The sequence below is a fragment of the Panthera leo genome, chromosome E2 (genome assembly GCF_018350215.1).
Source record: "Panthera leo isolate Ple1 chromosome E2, P.leo_Ple1_pat1.1, whole genome shotgun sequence".
Classification (NCBI taxonomy): domain Eukaryota; kingdom Metazoa; phylum Chordata; class Mammalia; order Carnivora; family Felidae; genus Panthera; species Panthera leo.
Genome location: NC_056693.1, coordinates 43425760 through 43442204, shown reverse-complemented (window position 1 = coordinate 43442204; position 16445 = coordinate 43425760). Strand labels below are relative to the sequence as shown.

At 44.1% G+C, this 16445-nt stretch overlaps 1 protein-coding gene across 5 annotated transcripts in view; it reads right to left on the bottom strand.

Annotated features, from left to right (window-relative positions):
• SLC7A6 (solute carrier family 7 member 6) overlaps positions 1-16445 on the bottom strand; it is a 35630-nt gene that overhangs the window by 14047 nt on the left and 5138 nt on the right. For 3 of the 5 annotated variants that reach the window (XM_042918573.1, XM_042918572.1, XM_042918577.1), the window contains one exon: positions 9119-9674. In XM_042918573.1, the coding sequence (XP_042774507.1) occupies positions 9119-9638 (520 nt within the window). In that variant the 5' untranslated portion in view covers positions 9639-9674. The other 2 variants (XM_042918576.1, XM_042918574.1) reach the window with 2 other exon arrangements.

Below are 16445 nucleotides of genomic sequence, written 5' to 3'. Positions count from 1 at the left end.
GACCCCCTCCCCATCCACCCCCTCCATTTCTATCCAAACCTCCTGATTCTCAGTGAGGCCCATGCAAAACGAAGCTTGCTTGGACATTCTCTAGGCTCCTGTCTGCACTGCTGGCTTTACGTTCCAGCTCTTCGAGGACATCAGTGATATCTGGGCCCTATGCAGAGTGTCCCAGCACCTTACTGTTGCTAAACAGGGACTGCTCTGACCCACCAGGAAGACACAAGAACAGAATACAAGAGGCTCCACAGTGACACTGTTAAGTACTGCTCTAAGCCTCCAACAATAGAACTGTTATGTGAACCTCAAACGTTATTACAAAATCTTTTGGGTTCATCCTCCAGGCTGCCTCCACCTACTCCCACCCATTTTGCACCCTCTCCTTCAGCCAGACTCTCTTCTTACTGGTGCCATATATACATTTAAAAGAAATGTCCTTTCTTCCTCCTCCTGCCACAGCCAACAACTCCCACTTTCAAGATCTAGCTAAATCCCCACCTCCTCTGTAAAATCTTCCCCAAATATACCAGGCAGCCCCTCACTGAGCTCTCTCTCCCTGAACCCTATGGCCTTTCCACTTCACAGCACGGCTTAGTAACTCATGCTATGGTCATACGGACATCTGTCTCATGAAGGTCTCCCGCTTGGGCATGTGCCCATAGAAGACCACAACTATTAGGGGGAAACAAAAGCATATTGTTTTCTTAAGCTTATTGCCAAGCAAAGAGGGGAACTGATAAACTCTGGTTGGAATCAAGATGTTGATGAACTTTGGAGTGTCTGGGTGGCTCAGTCGGTTGAGCATCCAACTCTTGATTTCGGCTCAGGTCATGGTCTTTGCGGTTCATCAGTTCAAGCCCCATGTCAGGCTCCCCACTGACAGTGCGGACCCAGTTGAAATTCTCTCTCTCTGCCCCTCCCCCACTTGCACTTGCGCGCGCACACACACACACACACACACTCTCTCTCTCTCTCTCTCTAAAATAAACATTTAAAAAAAGATGGTGATGACTTTCACTTAATCACCAATTCCCTAGAGTGAGGCAATTGTCACAAAGTTGACATTTCTCTACTCAGATGTGAGGGAGACTAGAGCCTGTGGAAATAAACATGGTGGCTAAACAGCCTCCATAGCCCTTAAAGACCTTTCACTCAGTACTCTGGCAAATGATACAGGTGCTCACTAGTTAGTCATACGGGGGATGGAGGAAGGCAATGGTCAAAGAGGAGGGAAGGCCAAAGGAATGCATGCTGCTGGCAGGTCTTCCCAGGGACCTGCCCTGCTAATCCAAGTTCTCTGTGGGGGTTAAGCCTAGATCAGCTAGCATAAGGATTACCAAGTTAATAGCCACCAGTAATCCACAGACCCCTATCCAACACAGTAAGCATATTTTGAGGTATCTGCCAGGCCCCTTCTTGGGAATTGCCCCCCCTCACCTATCACAGCTGATCACCCAAGGTGAACCTATTCAATTGTCTTTCCCAGGAACACAGAGTGGGGCAGCAAGAAATGGAATCTATCTAACAGTAGCAGAGTTGGGAGACACAGCAAGTCGAAGGTACATACAGGCCCTTGTAACAGAGGAACAAAAACCACAAAAAAGCAGAGGAAGGAAACAGGACTATGAAAAGAAGCAGAGGTGAGAGGGTGTGCAGCTTGTGAGAAAAAGACTAACAGAGAAAGGTGCAGAAATACACAGAAGACAGGGGAGAGAGAGATAAGAGACAGACCAAGAGAGACAGAGAGAAGGGACAAAAAGAGTGACAGACAAAAAGACGGACATACACACAAAGAAAGAGACTATCTCACGATGCCCTAGCTGTGCTCACCGTGCTTGTGCCTTACAGCACCAAGATGTGGCTGCAAGATGGGGGAGAAAAGAAGACATACTCCACAGCCTCACTGACAGGCACTCCCTCTCACTCCTGTTCCTTCTCCTTCCCTCCATCCTGCTACACATCTCCCCCCTGGCTTGATCCTCTCAGCACACAAGTAAATATTGCACATAGTGCAATTCAATGACTCCTGCCAATAAGTGAAAGAAGGCAGCTCTTCGTGGAAATCCCCTCAGAGCCCCTTCTGAATGACAGCTGGAAAGATACAAAAGAGCTTGGTCACAGTGGTTGCCTCTGGGGAAGAAGACCAAAGCTCTGGTGAGGGAGAGACACGTTTTCCATTGCACACTGTTTTACACTGACTTATTTACCATGCATAAATGCTTCTTCCTCAGTAAAAATTAAAATACTTAATCTAAAACAACGTGTAGCCAGGGAGCAAGGCCAGAAGTAGGGTGAGGTAAGGAGGGTGTCTGGGGCACAAAATTTAAGGAGGTGCTCACTTTCAGGGTCGCCTGGAGAACCTCAGAATGAGTGCATCCTTTTTTTCTTTTTTTTTTTTTTTAAGTTTATTTATTTATTTTTTGAGAGAGAGAAGGGAAGAGAGAGAGCAGGAGCAGGGGAGGGGCAGAAAGAGAGAGAATCCTGAGCAGGCTCTGCATCGTCAGGGCGGGGCTCATACTTACCAACTGCTAGATCATGACCTGAGCCGAAACCAAGAGTCGGACTCTTAACCAATGGACCACCCAGACACCCCCAGGTGTCTGGGGTACTCACCCCCAGAGTGAATGCATCCTTAAATGCTGTCCCCAGAGCCTTACTTGCTTAACCATACTCTCAGCCCTGCCAGAGAACAGGGAGCTCCAAGAACAGTCTACCATGCAGAAGCCAAGTCCCCTTAAGGTTTTCCTGATTTTAATTAAGAAACATATCACTATCTGATCCCACCCCTCCAAGCCTCCCCAAATTCCCATCCCCATCTAGCACCATAGATTCTGTCAGGGCTTAAGCACAAAGCTGAGCCTGGAGGCCAGGTGCTCAGACGCAACTGAGCGTTACACATCCACAATTACAACATCCAAGACTTCCCTCTTCTCCCCATCTCATTTCCTGGCTGGAAAGCCTGTACCAGCAAGTGTGGGGTCCATGTGAGGGTCTTCAGTCTCTAGGGGCTTTAGCAGATCCATACCCAACCCCAAAGCAGAAACAAATCCCTAAAGTCTCTCTGTGGCAAAAACTGCTAGTTATCTTTTAATATCTCTTCTTCCATTTTTTCCTTAGTAATAGAAATTTTAGCGTAGTCATGGCCGCCCAAAATAAAGTTGACATTTCCCAGCCTCTCTCCGCAGGCAGGTATGGCCAGATAACTAAGTTCTTGCCCCAGGGATGTAAGCAAACATTCATATAAATAAGACCTCAGGAAGTCTGTTTGAAGGGCAGCACATGCCTTTCTTTGTTCTCCGTATCAGCCACAGTGCAGACTTGGCAGCTAGAGCGTGAGTAGCCATCTTGGACCACCAGCTAGATAGAAGTCGCATGCTGAAGATGGCAGAGCAGTAAAGCAGAAGGAAGGAACCTGGCTCCCCGAAAAACTATAAAGTCATCCTACCAGCCCCACAATGCTGTGAGAGAAATAAACTTCAATATATTTGAGCCACACTGCTTTCGGTTTTCAGTTGTTTGAAGCCGAAATTCATCCTGGATAATACATGTGCCCTACAACAGAACTGTGCCTCTCATATTCTCTTTCTGATGAGGAGATGACTTGGCAATCTGCAGCTATAGTCCCAGTTATGCTGATAGTCACAGCTCCCTTTTCCCACAGCAACAGGGAAAGGAAGGAACCCTTCCAATTCCTCCCACAAACAAGCTGGGTGTTACTAAGGGGCACTCAAGGACAGAGGAGTGCAATCCTTAACAACAGCAGCTACAAGGCAGAAGAAGAAAAAAAGCAGGGGAGAGACCATCTACAAATATATTAGGAGAAAAATGTACAACAGTCCAGGAGAAGTAAACCCTTCCAAATGTAAATCCTGGAATCTGGAGCTACCTCTCAGGATGCATATGAATATGTCAGGTATATGCCTTGTTAAGAAACCCCCTTGTTTGTTTGCTTAAAGTTTATTTATTTATTTATTTATTTATTTATTTATTTATTTATTTATTTAGAATATATGTGTGTGCTCATGAACAAGCGGGAAGGGGCAAAGAGAGAGAGAGGGAGAGAGAGAGAATCCCAAGCAGACTCCGGGCTGTAAACACTGAGCCCAATGCAGGGCTCAAACCCACAAGCCCTGAGATCATGACCTGAGCTGAGATCAAGAGTCAGACGCTTAACCAACTTAGGCACTCAGGGACCCCCTCCTTGTTTTTAATTACACAGATATACACATTTACTCTTATTATCAAACCATTCATGCTCTATACAGGGGTAGACTCCAGGGTCTTTGTACTGCTAAAGACCCAGTCCTTCTGAGGCCTGTCACTTTCAGAACATGAAAGCTGTCTATCCATAGCAACAACTGACCAAAAAAGGGGAGCATACCCTTCCTTCTCAGAACCCTGCCCACGCTAGCGCCTAAGACAGCAAGAGACAACAGAAAGTTATTCAGGAATTATACAGTGTTTCTTCACTCGTCTCCCCTTTGGCAGTCTCCCTCCCCCATCTCCTCCAGCTCCTGCTCCTCCTCCTCCAGCTCTTCTTCACTGTGGGCCTTGCCAAACAAACCATGGGGGGTGGAGGGTGGGGGAAATGGATCTCAGTGTGAGCAAGCCTCTGCTTTGATGCCAGTGTCAATGCTGAATGACTTCTATACTGAAACCTTTACAGCAAATAATCTCCAATGATACGTGTGAGCTGCTGGTCACCTGGCCAGAGAAGGGACCTATGGACCTCAAGAACTGCCATTTTCCCCTACAGTCCCATAAGTGAGTAAGAGCCTCTAAGCGTACTGAGTCCAATTGGCAGCCTGAGGCCCAACCTACCACAGAAGAGTCCAAGCTCCCAGCACAGATATGAGTAGAATGCACCTTTAGAATAGAGTTTCTCAACCTCGGCACTATTGACATTTGGGGCTAGAAAAGGCTTAATTGTACGAGGCTGTCTTATACTTTATAAGATGTTTGTACTTTATAAGATCTGGCTTCTACCCACTAGATGCCAGTAGCACCCCTTCCCAGCAGGTGTGACAACCAAAAATCTCTCCAGACCTTGCCAAATGCCTCCTGGGGGACAAACTCACCTCCGGTTGAGAACCACTACCCTAGGATAGTAAGTAGCTAAGATAGCCTGCAATTTAAAAAAAAGTTGCTAGGATCTCTCTGCCAGTGTAACCTGGGAATAGGGTAAGGGGCTGCTAAAAGCCAGGATTTGAATCAGTAACACCTTCAAGGTCCAAGTAGGTAATACAAGTGAGCAATGGTAAGAATGTCTGGGTATAAAACAAGAGGGAGTGGAGGGCTGTAGCAGACTAAAGAGTGTGTGCTCCTTTAAAGAGAGCAACCACTACTCAAAGGCAGCTGATTGTGTCAGTAAGGAATGTGGGTCCAAGGTTACCAGAACTTTTGGTTTTTCAAAAGAAAGGTCCAGTCCTGATTTTCATATTTTGGCAAGTAATTCAAAATTGCTTACAACACGAGGCCAAACAAATATATCTGTGGGTCAAGTCTGGCCCATGGGGCACCAGCTTGCAGCTCTGACCTGGAGTTGTTATATGGAGACTATCTGGGCCCTTTCTTCTAGAATGGAGCTTTAATTGTCTAGCTTGGCATGGTTATTATTTCTGTAGACAGTCTCCCAAACAACAACGTGGACCCCTCTCATATCTCAATTTTAGACTAACTTAATTATCCTATCCCACCTAAATTTCACCATGGTTACAAGTGCAGATTTTGGGGGTTTCCCCCTTAATTATGACCTAATTGGTTTCTTCCAAATTTTTGTCTCTTAAGACCACGTCGCTCTCACTGCCACCCCTGCCCAAAGAGACTCCCTTCAGCACATTCCAGATTTGTTAGATGATGCATCAGCCTGATTCTACACCCTAAGTTCCAAGAAGAGGAGCAAGCTGAACTCCAAAGTCTTGTCAGTTAGAATGAGACATGGTTTTATAACTTCGGCCCGTCTCTGACAATTTCCTGCCTACAGACATGCATTGTGAAAAAGCCTGGGCTTCTAGGATAGGGGCTTGAAGGAATTCTGATCCTGAGTACTCTGGGTAAAAGTACACTTGAATAAAAGCAGCTACAGATGCTATGACTGCACTTCTAAGAAGTGAGGTCTCTTCTCCAATCAAAAGAGCAGTTCCTGATATGGGGATGGGCTTCCTAAGCACAAAAAAAATGAGGAAAATCATAAAGGAAAAAGGATTTAGCAAATAAAAATATTTTGCACATGAAAAATTACATATAGAGGTGTCCTTTGACTTGGTTATTTTTGGAATTCACCCTAAGGCCAACACGAGACCAATGCACAGGCACTCTCAGTTGCTTAGATAAGAGCACAAACTCACAAAACCTTCTAGAAGAAAATTGGGTAACACATGAAGAATCTTAAAACAGTTTATTTCTTTAGACACAAGTATTTCTCTTGTATAATTCTACCCTAAAAAAAGATGCAGAAACTCTGAAACTATATATACAAAGACTCCCACAGCAATATTATTTATAATGATATTACAGAACACTTACTATATGCCAGACACAGGGAAGTACTATACATGTATTGATTCACTTACTCCTCACAACCATCTTTTCAGTAGGTACAATTGATATTTCCATTTTACAAATGAGAAGACCAAAGCAACAGTTAACTAACTACTCTAAGGTTAACAGCTAGAAAAACAGCTGGTAAAGCTGGAATCAATCCCAGTCTGGCATGGGAGCCTGTGATCTTAACCACTATACCACACTGCCAGGAACCGACTTATGTGTCCCTAAACCATGTTTTCTAAGAATATATCATGAAAGGGATTAAATATTAAATTTTTTAAAGTATTATACAAACCACACAGAGTATGATCTCAAAAGTACTTGTAAAAAATGAGATAAGCACAGGAAAAAAAAATACCACAGGTATTTCACACAAATAGCAGCAATAGTTCTCTGGGAGTTAAAATTATGGGTGATTTTTCTTTTCTTTTTTCTATTTTTTTGCATTTTCAAAGTGCTTGTAACATTACATACTACCTCTAAACAATAATAGTAAAAGAGACACTACTTTAAAAAAATGTTTCTTTTGAAGAACATTCCACAAAACGAAAAAAAAAATGATATACTAAATTTAAAATGCAGAATATAAAGTTATACGCAAAGTATACTACCAATTCTATAAAAAGAAAGAAATGAAGACATGATTTAACTATTAAAAGTGCTCATCTTTTGGTGGTAGATTATAGGTGATTTGTGGTCAAGTTAATTTTCTCCTTAATGAATATATTTTAGTTTATTTTTTCTTTAATGTTTATTTATTTTGAGAGAGGGGGAGGGGCAGAGAAAGAGGGAGAGAGAATCCTAAGTGGGCTCCGCTCTGTCAGTGCAAAGCCCAACGCAGGGCTCAATCTCATGAACCCATGAGATCATGACCTGAGCCGAAATCAAGAGCCAGATACTTAACCAAATGAGCCACCACCCAGGCACCCCCTAACACATTTTCTAATCAGAAAATTATTATTATTTTTTCAAACTGAGAGAGACTGAGAGCAGGGAAGGGGCAGAGAGAGGGCAGGAGGGAGAGAGGACCTGAAGTAGGCTCTCTCAGCAGACAGCCTGATGTGGGGCTCAAACCCAGGAACTGTGAGATCATGACCTAAGCCAAAGTCAGATGCTTAACTGACTGAGCCACCCAGGCACCCCAGAAAATTATTCTTTTTCTAGACAACTCAGTCTGGCCAGAGTTCCCCTGGCCAGACCCTACCAGACATACAATACAGCTGAGTACCCACTTTCCCTCTTCCTGGGGCTATATGTGGAGGGGTTCCCTTTAACATTTGTCTTTAACAAATCCTTAAAGTCAGGAGGCCCAGTGTACAGTACAATCCTTTACTGCTAACTCCAAGGTACTCTCAGCCTATTTTTAACACTGTGGATAAACTACACACACTGCCAAAGCTTTTGCAAGCAGAGATACGGAAAGGACAGAGTATAATTAAGTGCTTCTGGCAGCACAGTGCTTAAGGAACACAGGGAATTCTGGGCCACTTCTCAGCTAAAACACTAGCTCTACAAGACTGTGTAAATTCACAGCAATCTTCTTTCCTTTTCAGTGACTTTAGGCAGAATCACTCTTCACCACCTCGTAAGAGAAAAAGGAAAATAAAGAGGGATGAACTGGAATCTCTCAGGTTCTGTCCTCAGAAACCCAAATATGGGCTAGAAGCCACCTTCCTGTCACTGGCCACAAGCAGAGCTTGTTTACAAAGTCAGTGTAAAGAAATCTGAAACACCAATGGGAAAAAGCCATTTTGGTGTGGTGCCTGCTGCTTAGAATGGGCTGCAAAGAGGGGCACCTGGGTGGCTCAGTTGGTCAAGCATCTGACTTCAGCTCAGGTCGTGATCTCACCGTTTGTGGGTTTGAGCCCCGTGTCGGGCTCTGTGCTGACAGCTCAGAGCCTGGAGCCTGCTTAGGATTCTGTGTCTTCTCTCTCTGCCTCTCCCATGCTCATGTTCTGTCTCTCTCTCTCAAAAAAATAAACATTTAAAAAAATAAAAAAAATTAAAAACACAATGGGCTGCAAAGAGTGGAAGTGGCAGGGAGCAGTGGTCCTGTGGGCCTGATGGATAACACTTGGGACCCCCTCACCACCCCCACCCCCAACAATCTAGAGAAGCTCTTTTCTCAGCCTCTAAACTGGTTTGTTTTCTTTTTTTTAACTGGATTAAGATAAAAAGCTGGGAAGCAAAATAAAGTCCTCAGCACTGAGGTTTTTTTCTGGGTTAAGCCACAAGTAGTGCTATTGACTCCAATCAAAACATCTGATAAGACAAAAATAAGACATGCACCAACCTGTCACATAGACTGGAGCACAGAACTCTGTAACAGCAAGAGTTGAAGGAATGTGAGGCACCAAAAGCCACAAACAGACTCAAATTTCTCTCATCTCTATCCCTTACCCTTACTTATCTCTCAGGGTTAAATGGCTTTGGTGAAATTACTTCTTCAAAAGGTAAGATGCCTCTCTTCCTCCCATAAAGCAAAATATACTGTTCAAATATGAGGTACCATTAACATTATTAAAGGAACCCACATCCTCAAACATACTTTCCCACTAAACCCCAGACTTACATATGCAAGCAGCAGCAAGGAGACGGCAGGCCAGGTACGGGGGATCACAGGTGGGGAACGAGGGCTGGATGATGTAGTTGGCAAAGGTGATGGCAATGATGGCCTGACTGGTGGGCTCAACAATTAGCAAGGAGGCCCAAAGGCGGATGAAGGCAATGAAGCCCCCAAAAGCTTCTAGAATATAAGCATAGCTGGCCCCAGACTTGGTGATGGTAGTCCCCAGCTCCGCATAGCAAAGGGCACCAACAACTGAGAAAAGCCCACCAATGGCCCATATGACTAGTGACAACCCATAGGAGGCAGTGTATACCAGCACGCCTTTGGGTGAGACAAAGATTCCTGAGCCAATCATGTTGCCCACCACCAGGCTGACCCCATTCAACAGAGAGATCTCCTTTTTTAGCTGCATAGTTTCCATGGTCTGTTGAGGTTGCATGCTGACATCTTTCTCTCTGGGCTGGCTGGCCTCAGGAATGAGATGGTAGGTTGGCGTGGGGCTCTCCAGCTCCCTGGCTTCCATGGCAAATGTCTCCTTCACACTTGTGTTTCCTGTGACCTGGCAAAGAATATAAATGTATTAGTCTAGGGCAGGAGCTGGTGAGTCTCCGGTTTAGAGAACTGCAAAGCCAACCTCTTTTGTAGGAATGGCATGCCTTGCACATAGATCTAAATACAATGACCTTGTATCAGTTCCCACCACAGGACACAGAGAAATAAATGGAGGTAGGCAGACATCTAGTGCTCCCAAGAAAGATGACAATGACAGGGTTCAGGCGATGGCAACTTCCAACAAGAGGTACCTGGCTTGACACCCAGACATTAGGTTGGCATTAGGCCTAGCCATAGCACAGATTCTCCCTAAGGTATAGGTTTTAGTCTGGTTAGTTTATGAGACCAGTGCTCTAACCCCTGAGCTACAGAGTCTAGTTTGGTCAATTTAACACCTGCAAACCAGGGGTGCCTGGGTGGCTCAGTCAGTTAAGCATCTAGCAATTGATTTCGGCTCAGGTCATGATCCATGGTTCATCAGTTCAAGCGCCAATTGGGCTCTGGGGCTCTGTGCTGACAGTGCAGAGCCTGCCTGGGATTCTCTCTTTCTTTCTCTCTTAAAATAAATAAATAAACTTAAAAACAACAACAACAACAACAACAAGCTGCAAACCTGACCTGCAGAGACCAAACTCCCAGCACCAGGTTTATAGCTCTAGCCAGCCTGATAGGTCCCTCACTGCCCAAACCCACTCACCTCCATCCAAACATAAACAGGAACTCCTGCAGTATCTAGCCACATGCAGAGAAGTCTGTAGCTACTCTCAGGCCAGCAAAAAATACGAAAGAATAGGAGCAGGTGGTGAGAAGGACTAGGAAGATGCTAAGACCAGGGCCATTACAAAGACTAGATCAAGGAGAGGATCTTCATGAAAATACACACCTGTGTGTTGCTAAGTCCACCACTTCCACCTTCCCTCATTGCTGCTTTCCCCGTTCAACACATCTCTTTTTCTAAAGTGCCCAGAAAAAGAGACAAGACCAGATGGAGAAAGAACACACAGAGGGCACCCTAACCTGGGGCTCAACTGCTATCTGTTTATTTGTTTTCCTTCTCAGCATGTGCCTCTCACTACCATCTGGATTGCAAAGAGATTCTCCCAGAATAGGGCCCAGGAATTCTGACACTCAATCAGAGCTACATGACTTTTCTTATCCACAGACCTGGCATCAGAAGGCACCCTGTATGGAGATGGCACACACACTACTACTTTTGGTTTAGAGTTGGGCCAGTCCAGAAACCTCAGGAAAATTAGACTCCACACCAATCTTCATATAAAGAACCCAGAATCTGTCAGAGGAAGACAAGAACCTTCCTATGCCCCAGGAATCAGGAATTCAGATCACCTATTTACTCCCCCCTCATGTTCTGGATAAAGGAATCCTGTAAGCCGTTTGATTCCCACCCAGGAGTCAGTCTTTTAAGGTCACAGAGATAATTTCCAGGGATAAGAATGAGATCAGTACATCATCTTCCCAGAAGCCTCTCATCTACTTAACAAAGATGGAGATGCCAGAACCTTACCTCGTGGAGCTCAGAGTAAGGGAACCACAGCCACTCAAGAGTAAGTAGTTCTCAGGGAAAACTCCAGTCTCCACAGCTCCATCCAAAACTCCTGCCTTACCTGTTCCGGTCCCCTTCCAGAGTCTGGATTGGAGACGAAGTGAAAAAACTCCTCTGGGCACTGATAAGCCTTCTCTCACTTCCAGAGTGGAGCCAGCCTACCTCCGCTTAGATGAGAACTGGCTTTAAGGCAGCACCACTCTTCCTTTCACTCCTGGCACCAAGCCATGCAGGTTTCCCTCTGCAGGCACAGACACGTGGGAACATACTTGTTTTCACGTGTCTGTCAGCTGAGCCAAAGCAACCATGAAAACAAACTTGGAAATAGCAGAGGAGCTTATATTCGCCCATGAGTCAGGTGCAGAGAGATCTAGATTGCCTTTTTCCACCCAATTCAACCCAGGGCAAGCAGAGAAACCTGGTCCCTGGTCCCAGTGCCCATTCCAGCCTCTCCCCTATTCCATCAAACCTTAGCTAGCTGGCGGGAGGAGGCTGGGGCTCCCACACATTCTTGTTTGGACTTCTGACACCAGATGTATGGTTTTCCACACATCAAGCAATTTTGCAACACTTAACTTACTCCTGACACTATCCACCTGGAGATCTCACAGGTTAAGAGCTCGGTCCCACAAAACTTTCCCCTCTTCCGATGCCAAATGAAGGTTCAGGTTGTTACCAGGGCTTCCACTATGCCTGGCTATAAACTGAAGGGTCCCACTGCCCCCTCCTTGGGTTCAATTAATTTGTTCGAGTGGCTCACAGAAAAACAGTTTACTTACTAGATTACCAGTTTATTAAAAAAAGATATAATTCAGGGGGGGCACCTGAGTGGCTCAGTCAGGTCATGATCTCACAGCTTGTGAGTTCCAGCCCCAGGTAGGGCTCTATGCTGTCAGCTCAGAGCCTGAAGCCTGCTTCAGATTCTGTGTCTCCCTCTCTCTCTGCCCCCTTCCCATTATGCTCTGTCTCTCTCTCCCTCAAAAACAAATAAACATTAAAAAAAATAAGAAATAAAAAAATAAAAAGGATATAACTCAGGAACAGCCAGATGGAAAAGATGCTTAGGGCAAGGTATATGGAAAGGGGTGTGGACTTTCCATTCTCTCTCTGATCAAGCCGCCCGCTACTCACCCAGCACCTCCACCTGTTCACCAACCTGGGAGCTCTCCAAACTCTCTCCTTATGGGATTTTTAAGGAGGCTTCATTAAAAAGGCATGATTGATGAAAATCATTGGCCATTAGAGATTGACTCAATCTCCAGCCCCTTTCCCCTCCCCAGAGGTCAGACTGAACCTAAGTTACCAATCTCCTAATCACAGGTCTGGTTCCTCTAGCAACCAACCTCCATCCTTAGGAGATCAAGATGTTTTCCAAAAATCACTTCATTAACATAAACTCAGAGGTATGGTTGAAAGGGGATTGTTATATAAATAACAAAAGACATCCATTTCACCTTTATTGCCCTTGAACTATTTCAGGAATTGAGAACAAACACAAATAATATAACAAAAAAAAAAAGCCTTATATAGGAAATGGCTCTTATATAGGAAATTATATGGCTCTTATACAGGAAATTATAGGAGCTGTGTCTAGAAACAGTTGATGAAGACCAAATATATATTTAACCACAAATTAGATTTAAGATGTAGAAAGATGGTGAAAGCATCACTCCCACTCCAACGACAAGAAAAAGCCAAATAATCTACATAACTGATATGGTTTGGAGTGTTGGGGTTTGGAGATGACGGCTAAGAAAGAATTCTTGGTATGTCTTCAGTACAAAAAGGTAGTTTCATTAAAGCACAGGGACAGGACCTGTGGACAGAAAGAGCTGCACTGGGGTTGTGCAGACGAACCAATCTTATACTTGGGAGTTGAGGAAGGTAAAAGGTACCTGGAGGTTTCCAAACAGACTTTCATATGCTAAAGACACACAGGATCCTAGGGGCCTAGGTATTGTCAAGCTAAGGTTGTTTTTCCCTCTAGCAAAGTATAAACATTAAGATAGTTGGGAGTTCCTGAAAGAATGTCATACTCTGCCTATCTCAAATATCAGTCAATGGGCAGTGGGTTATATATTTAATTTTATCTACAGTTCCTCAGCTTTGTTTCTTACATCAAAAGCTGTGACTTTTCTTGAAGCCATCAGAGAGCTAAGGTTACAGGGTAACCAAGTGGACTGAAATTTAAGGAAAAACAGGCACCTCCACGGAGAGAAGTAAGGTCTGGCTCATCAGTGGCAGAGGGAGAATGGTGGGACCAATATACAGGCAGGTAAGTAGAATTCAGGTATAATTTTTAATGAATTACTAAGGGTCTAGCATGGGTTAGGGGCACGTGGGTGGCTCAGTCGGTTAAGTGTCTGACTCAGGATTTTGGCTCAGGTCATGATCTCACAGTTTAGGAGTTCAAGCCCCACCTTCACTGACAGTACTGAGCCTGCCTGGAATTCTCTCTCTCCCTCTCTTCCTCTGTCCCTCCCTGCTTGCTCTCTCTCTCTCCGTCTCAAAATAAATAAATAAAACTTAAAAAAAAAAAAAAGACAATAATAAAGGTCTAGTGTGGGTTAGCAAGAGCATAGACACTTAGATGTTTTTTCTCCACAGATCTCTGTGGATTGGATGCTCATAAAAAATACTAGGCAGGAGGCCAGAGATAGCCTCTCCGTAGTGCTAGTCTGGAGAAGGAAAGCAATCACTATTCCAGGAAAAATACAAAGGTCCACCAGGTGCCCTCTCTAGAATAAAAATCTTTTTTTTTTTTTTAACGTTTATTTATTTTTGAGACAGAGAGAGACAGAGCATGAACGGGGGAGGGTCAGAGAGAGGGAGACACAGAATCTGAAACAGGCTCCGAGCTCTGAGCTGTCAGCACAGAGCCCGACGCGGGTCTCGAACTCACAGACTGCGAAATCATGATCTGAGCCGAAGTCAGCCGCCCAACCCACTAAGCCACCCAGGCGCCCCTAGAATAAAAATCTTAACACTGCTGGGGAAAGAGTGGCAAAACTCTGCCACTCCCAAGGCAGCTAGGGCAGGGTGAAAGAAAAATAAAACAACCCTTTACTCCTGGGGGAAGGCAGGACATTCTGATCCAGACCATTAATGATATCCTACCTCTGGGCCAAGAGCAGGATCACCAAAAAGATCCACACCCCTCCCTTTTCTCCCCCCACTCAGATCCAGAAAAACAGGGCCTGCCTAAGACTGAGGCTGAACCAAGACAACAGAGAATCCCTGCTCCCCACCACCAGGTATGCAAGCACCCAGCAACAACAACAACAAAAAGACCTAAAGCTGAGGGCAAAGCATAAACATTGAAGAAAAACCCTCCCTCCAGCAAACCAATGCTAACGCAAGGAAACACCAGAGGAATTTGAAGCCATGTGTGCACCTAAGGTAACCACAAGAACAACAAAACCCAAACCCAACTCAGGGTTGATGGAGGGAAGAGGGTAGGAGATGGACTAGATGGATGATGGGTATTAGGAGGGCACTTGTTATGATGAGCACTAGGTGTTGTATGTAAGTGATGAATCACTGAATTCTACTCCTGAAAATAACTAACTAACTAACTAACTAACTATGATTGGGGCCCCTGGATGGCTCAGTCTTTTAAGCATCTAATGCTCTGGTCATATCTCACAGTCATGAGACTGAGGCCCTCCTCAGGCTCCGCGTGGGGCATGGGGCCTGCTTAAGATTCTCTCTCGTTAAACATCCGACTCTTGATCTTGGCTAGGGTCATGATCTAACAGTTTGTGAGTTCGAGCCCCGCATCGGTCTCTGTCCCTCCCCTGCTTATGAGTGCTTGTGAGTGTGCTCTCTTTCTCTGTCAAAAAAAAAAATAAACTTAAAATAAAAGATACTCTCTCCCTCTGCCCCTCCCCTGCTCGTGTGTGCACATACTCTCCCTCTCTCTCAAAACATAAAAATATAAAATACAAAATAACTATGATTAATACATTAAATGCTCTAGTGGAAAAGCTGGGCAGCATGCATAAACAGGTGAAATTTCAGCAGAGAGATGAAAACCACAAGAGTCAAAACAGGAAAAAAAGTAAAAACCTAGAACAGTATCAAATGGTCTATGGTAAATATAAAAAAAAAAAATACTTTTTGAAAAAAAAAACTCTTTTGGGGGGCCATTTAATTGCTGTAGAATATAATTGACTGCCTCAAGTAAAAATTCACTAGCAGTGAATTGTGGATTTATAGCATATATGAAAGTGAAATGTATGACAATGACAGCACAAAGACAAGGAAGAATTGGAAATTATACTGTTGTAAGGTTCTCATATGTGAAATAATGTAACATTACTTTAAAAAAACTAAACTAAAGGGGCACCTAGGTGGCTCAGTTGGGTAAGCATCCGACTCTTGATTTCAGCTCAGGTCATAATGTCACAGTTTGTGAGTTTGAGGTCTGTTTTGGGCTCTGGTTTGACAGCACCAGAACCTGCTTGGGATTCTCTCTCTCCTCTCTCTCCACTCCTGCCCCACATGCATTCTCTCCTTCAAAATAGGTAAATATTAAAAACAAAACTAAACTAAAAAGATTAAAAGAAGGGGTGTAAATAACAAGCCAACAGTGGAAATAAAACATAAAAAATACACAAACCAAAAGTAAGTGAAGTAGGTCAGAGAAAAATAAATGTCATATGATCATACTTACCTAAAAAACAAAACAAACAACAACAAAGAAAGGGACTCATAACTACAGAAATCAAACTGGTGGTTGCCAGAGGGGAGGGAAGTGAGGGGATAAGCAAAACAAGTGAAGGGGATTAAGATGCACAAACTTCCAGGGGTGCTTGGGTGGCTCAGTCAGTTAAGCACCCAACTCTTGATTTCAGCTTAGGTCATCATTTCACAAGATCTGCACTGACAGTGTGGGGCCTGCTTGGGATTCTCTCTCTCCCCAATTCCCCCCCTCAAAATAAATAAATAAACTTAAAAATAATAAAATAAATAAGACGCAGATGAAAAGTACAGCATAGAGAATATAGTTAATATTGTAGTAATGGTGTATGGTGACAAATGGTAACCACACTTATCATGGTGAGCATGCGCGGAATTGTGGAATCACCATGTTGTGCAACTAACATAATGTTGTATATCAACTATACTTAAATAATAGAAATTTTTTAAGAAAGCAGAAAAAAAGACATATGGAACTAATAGAAGCAGAAGACAAGTAGCAAGAAGGAAGAT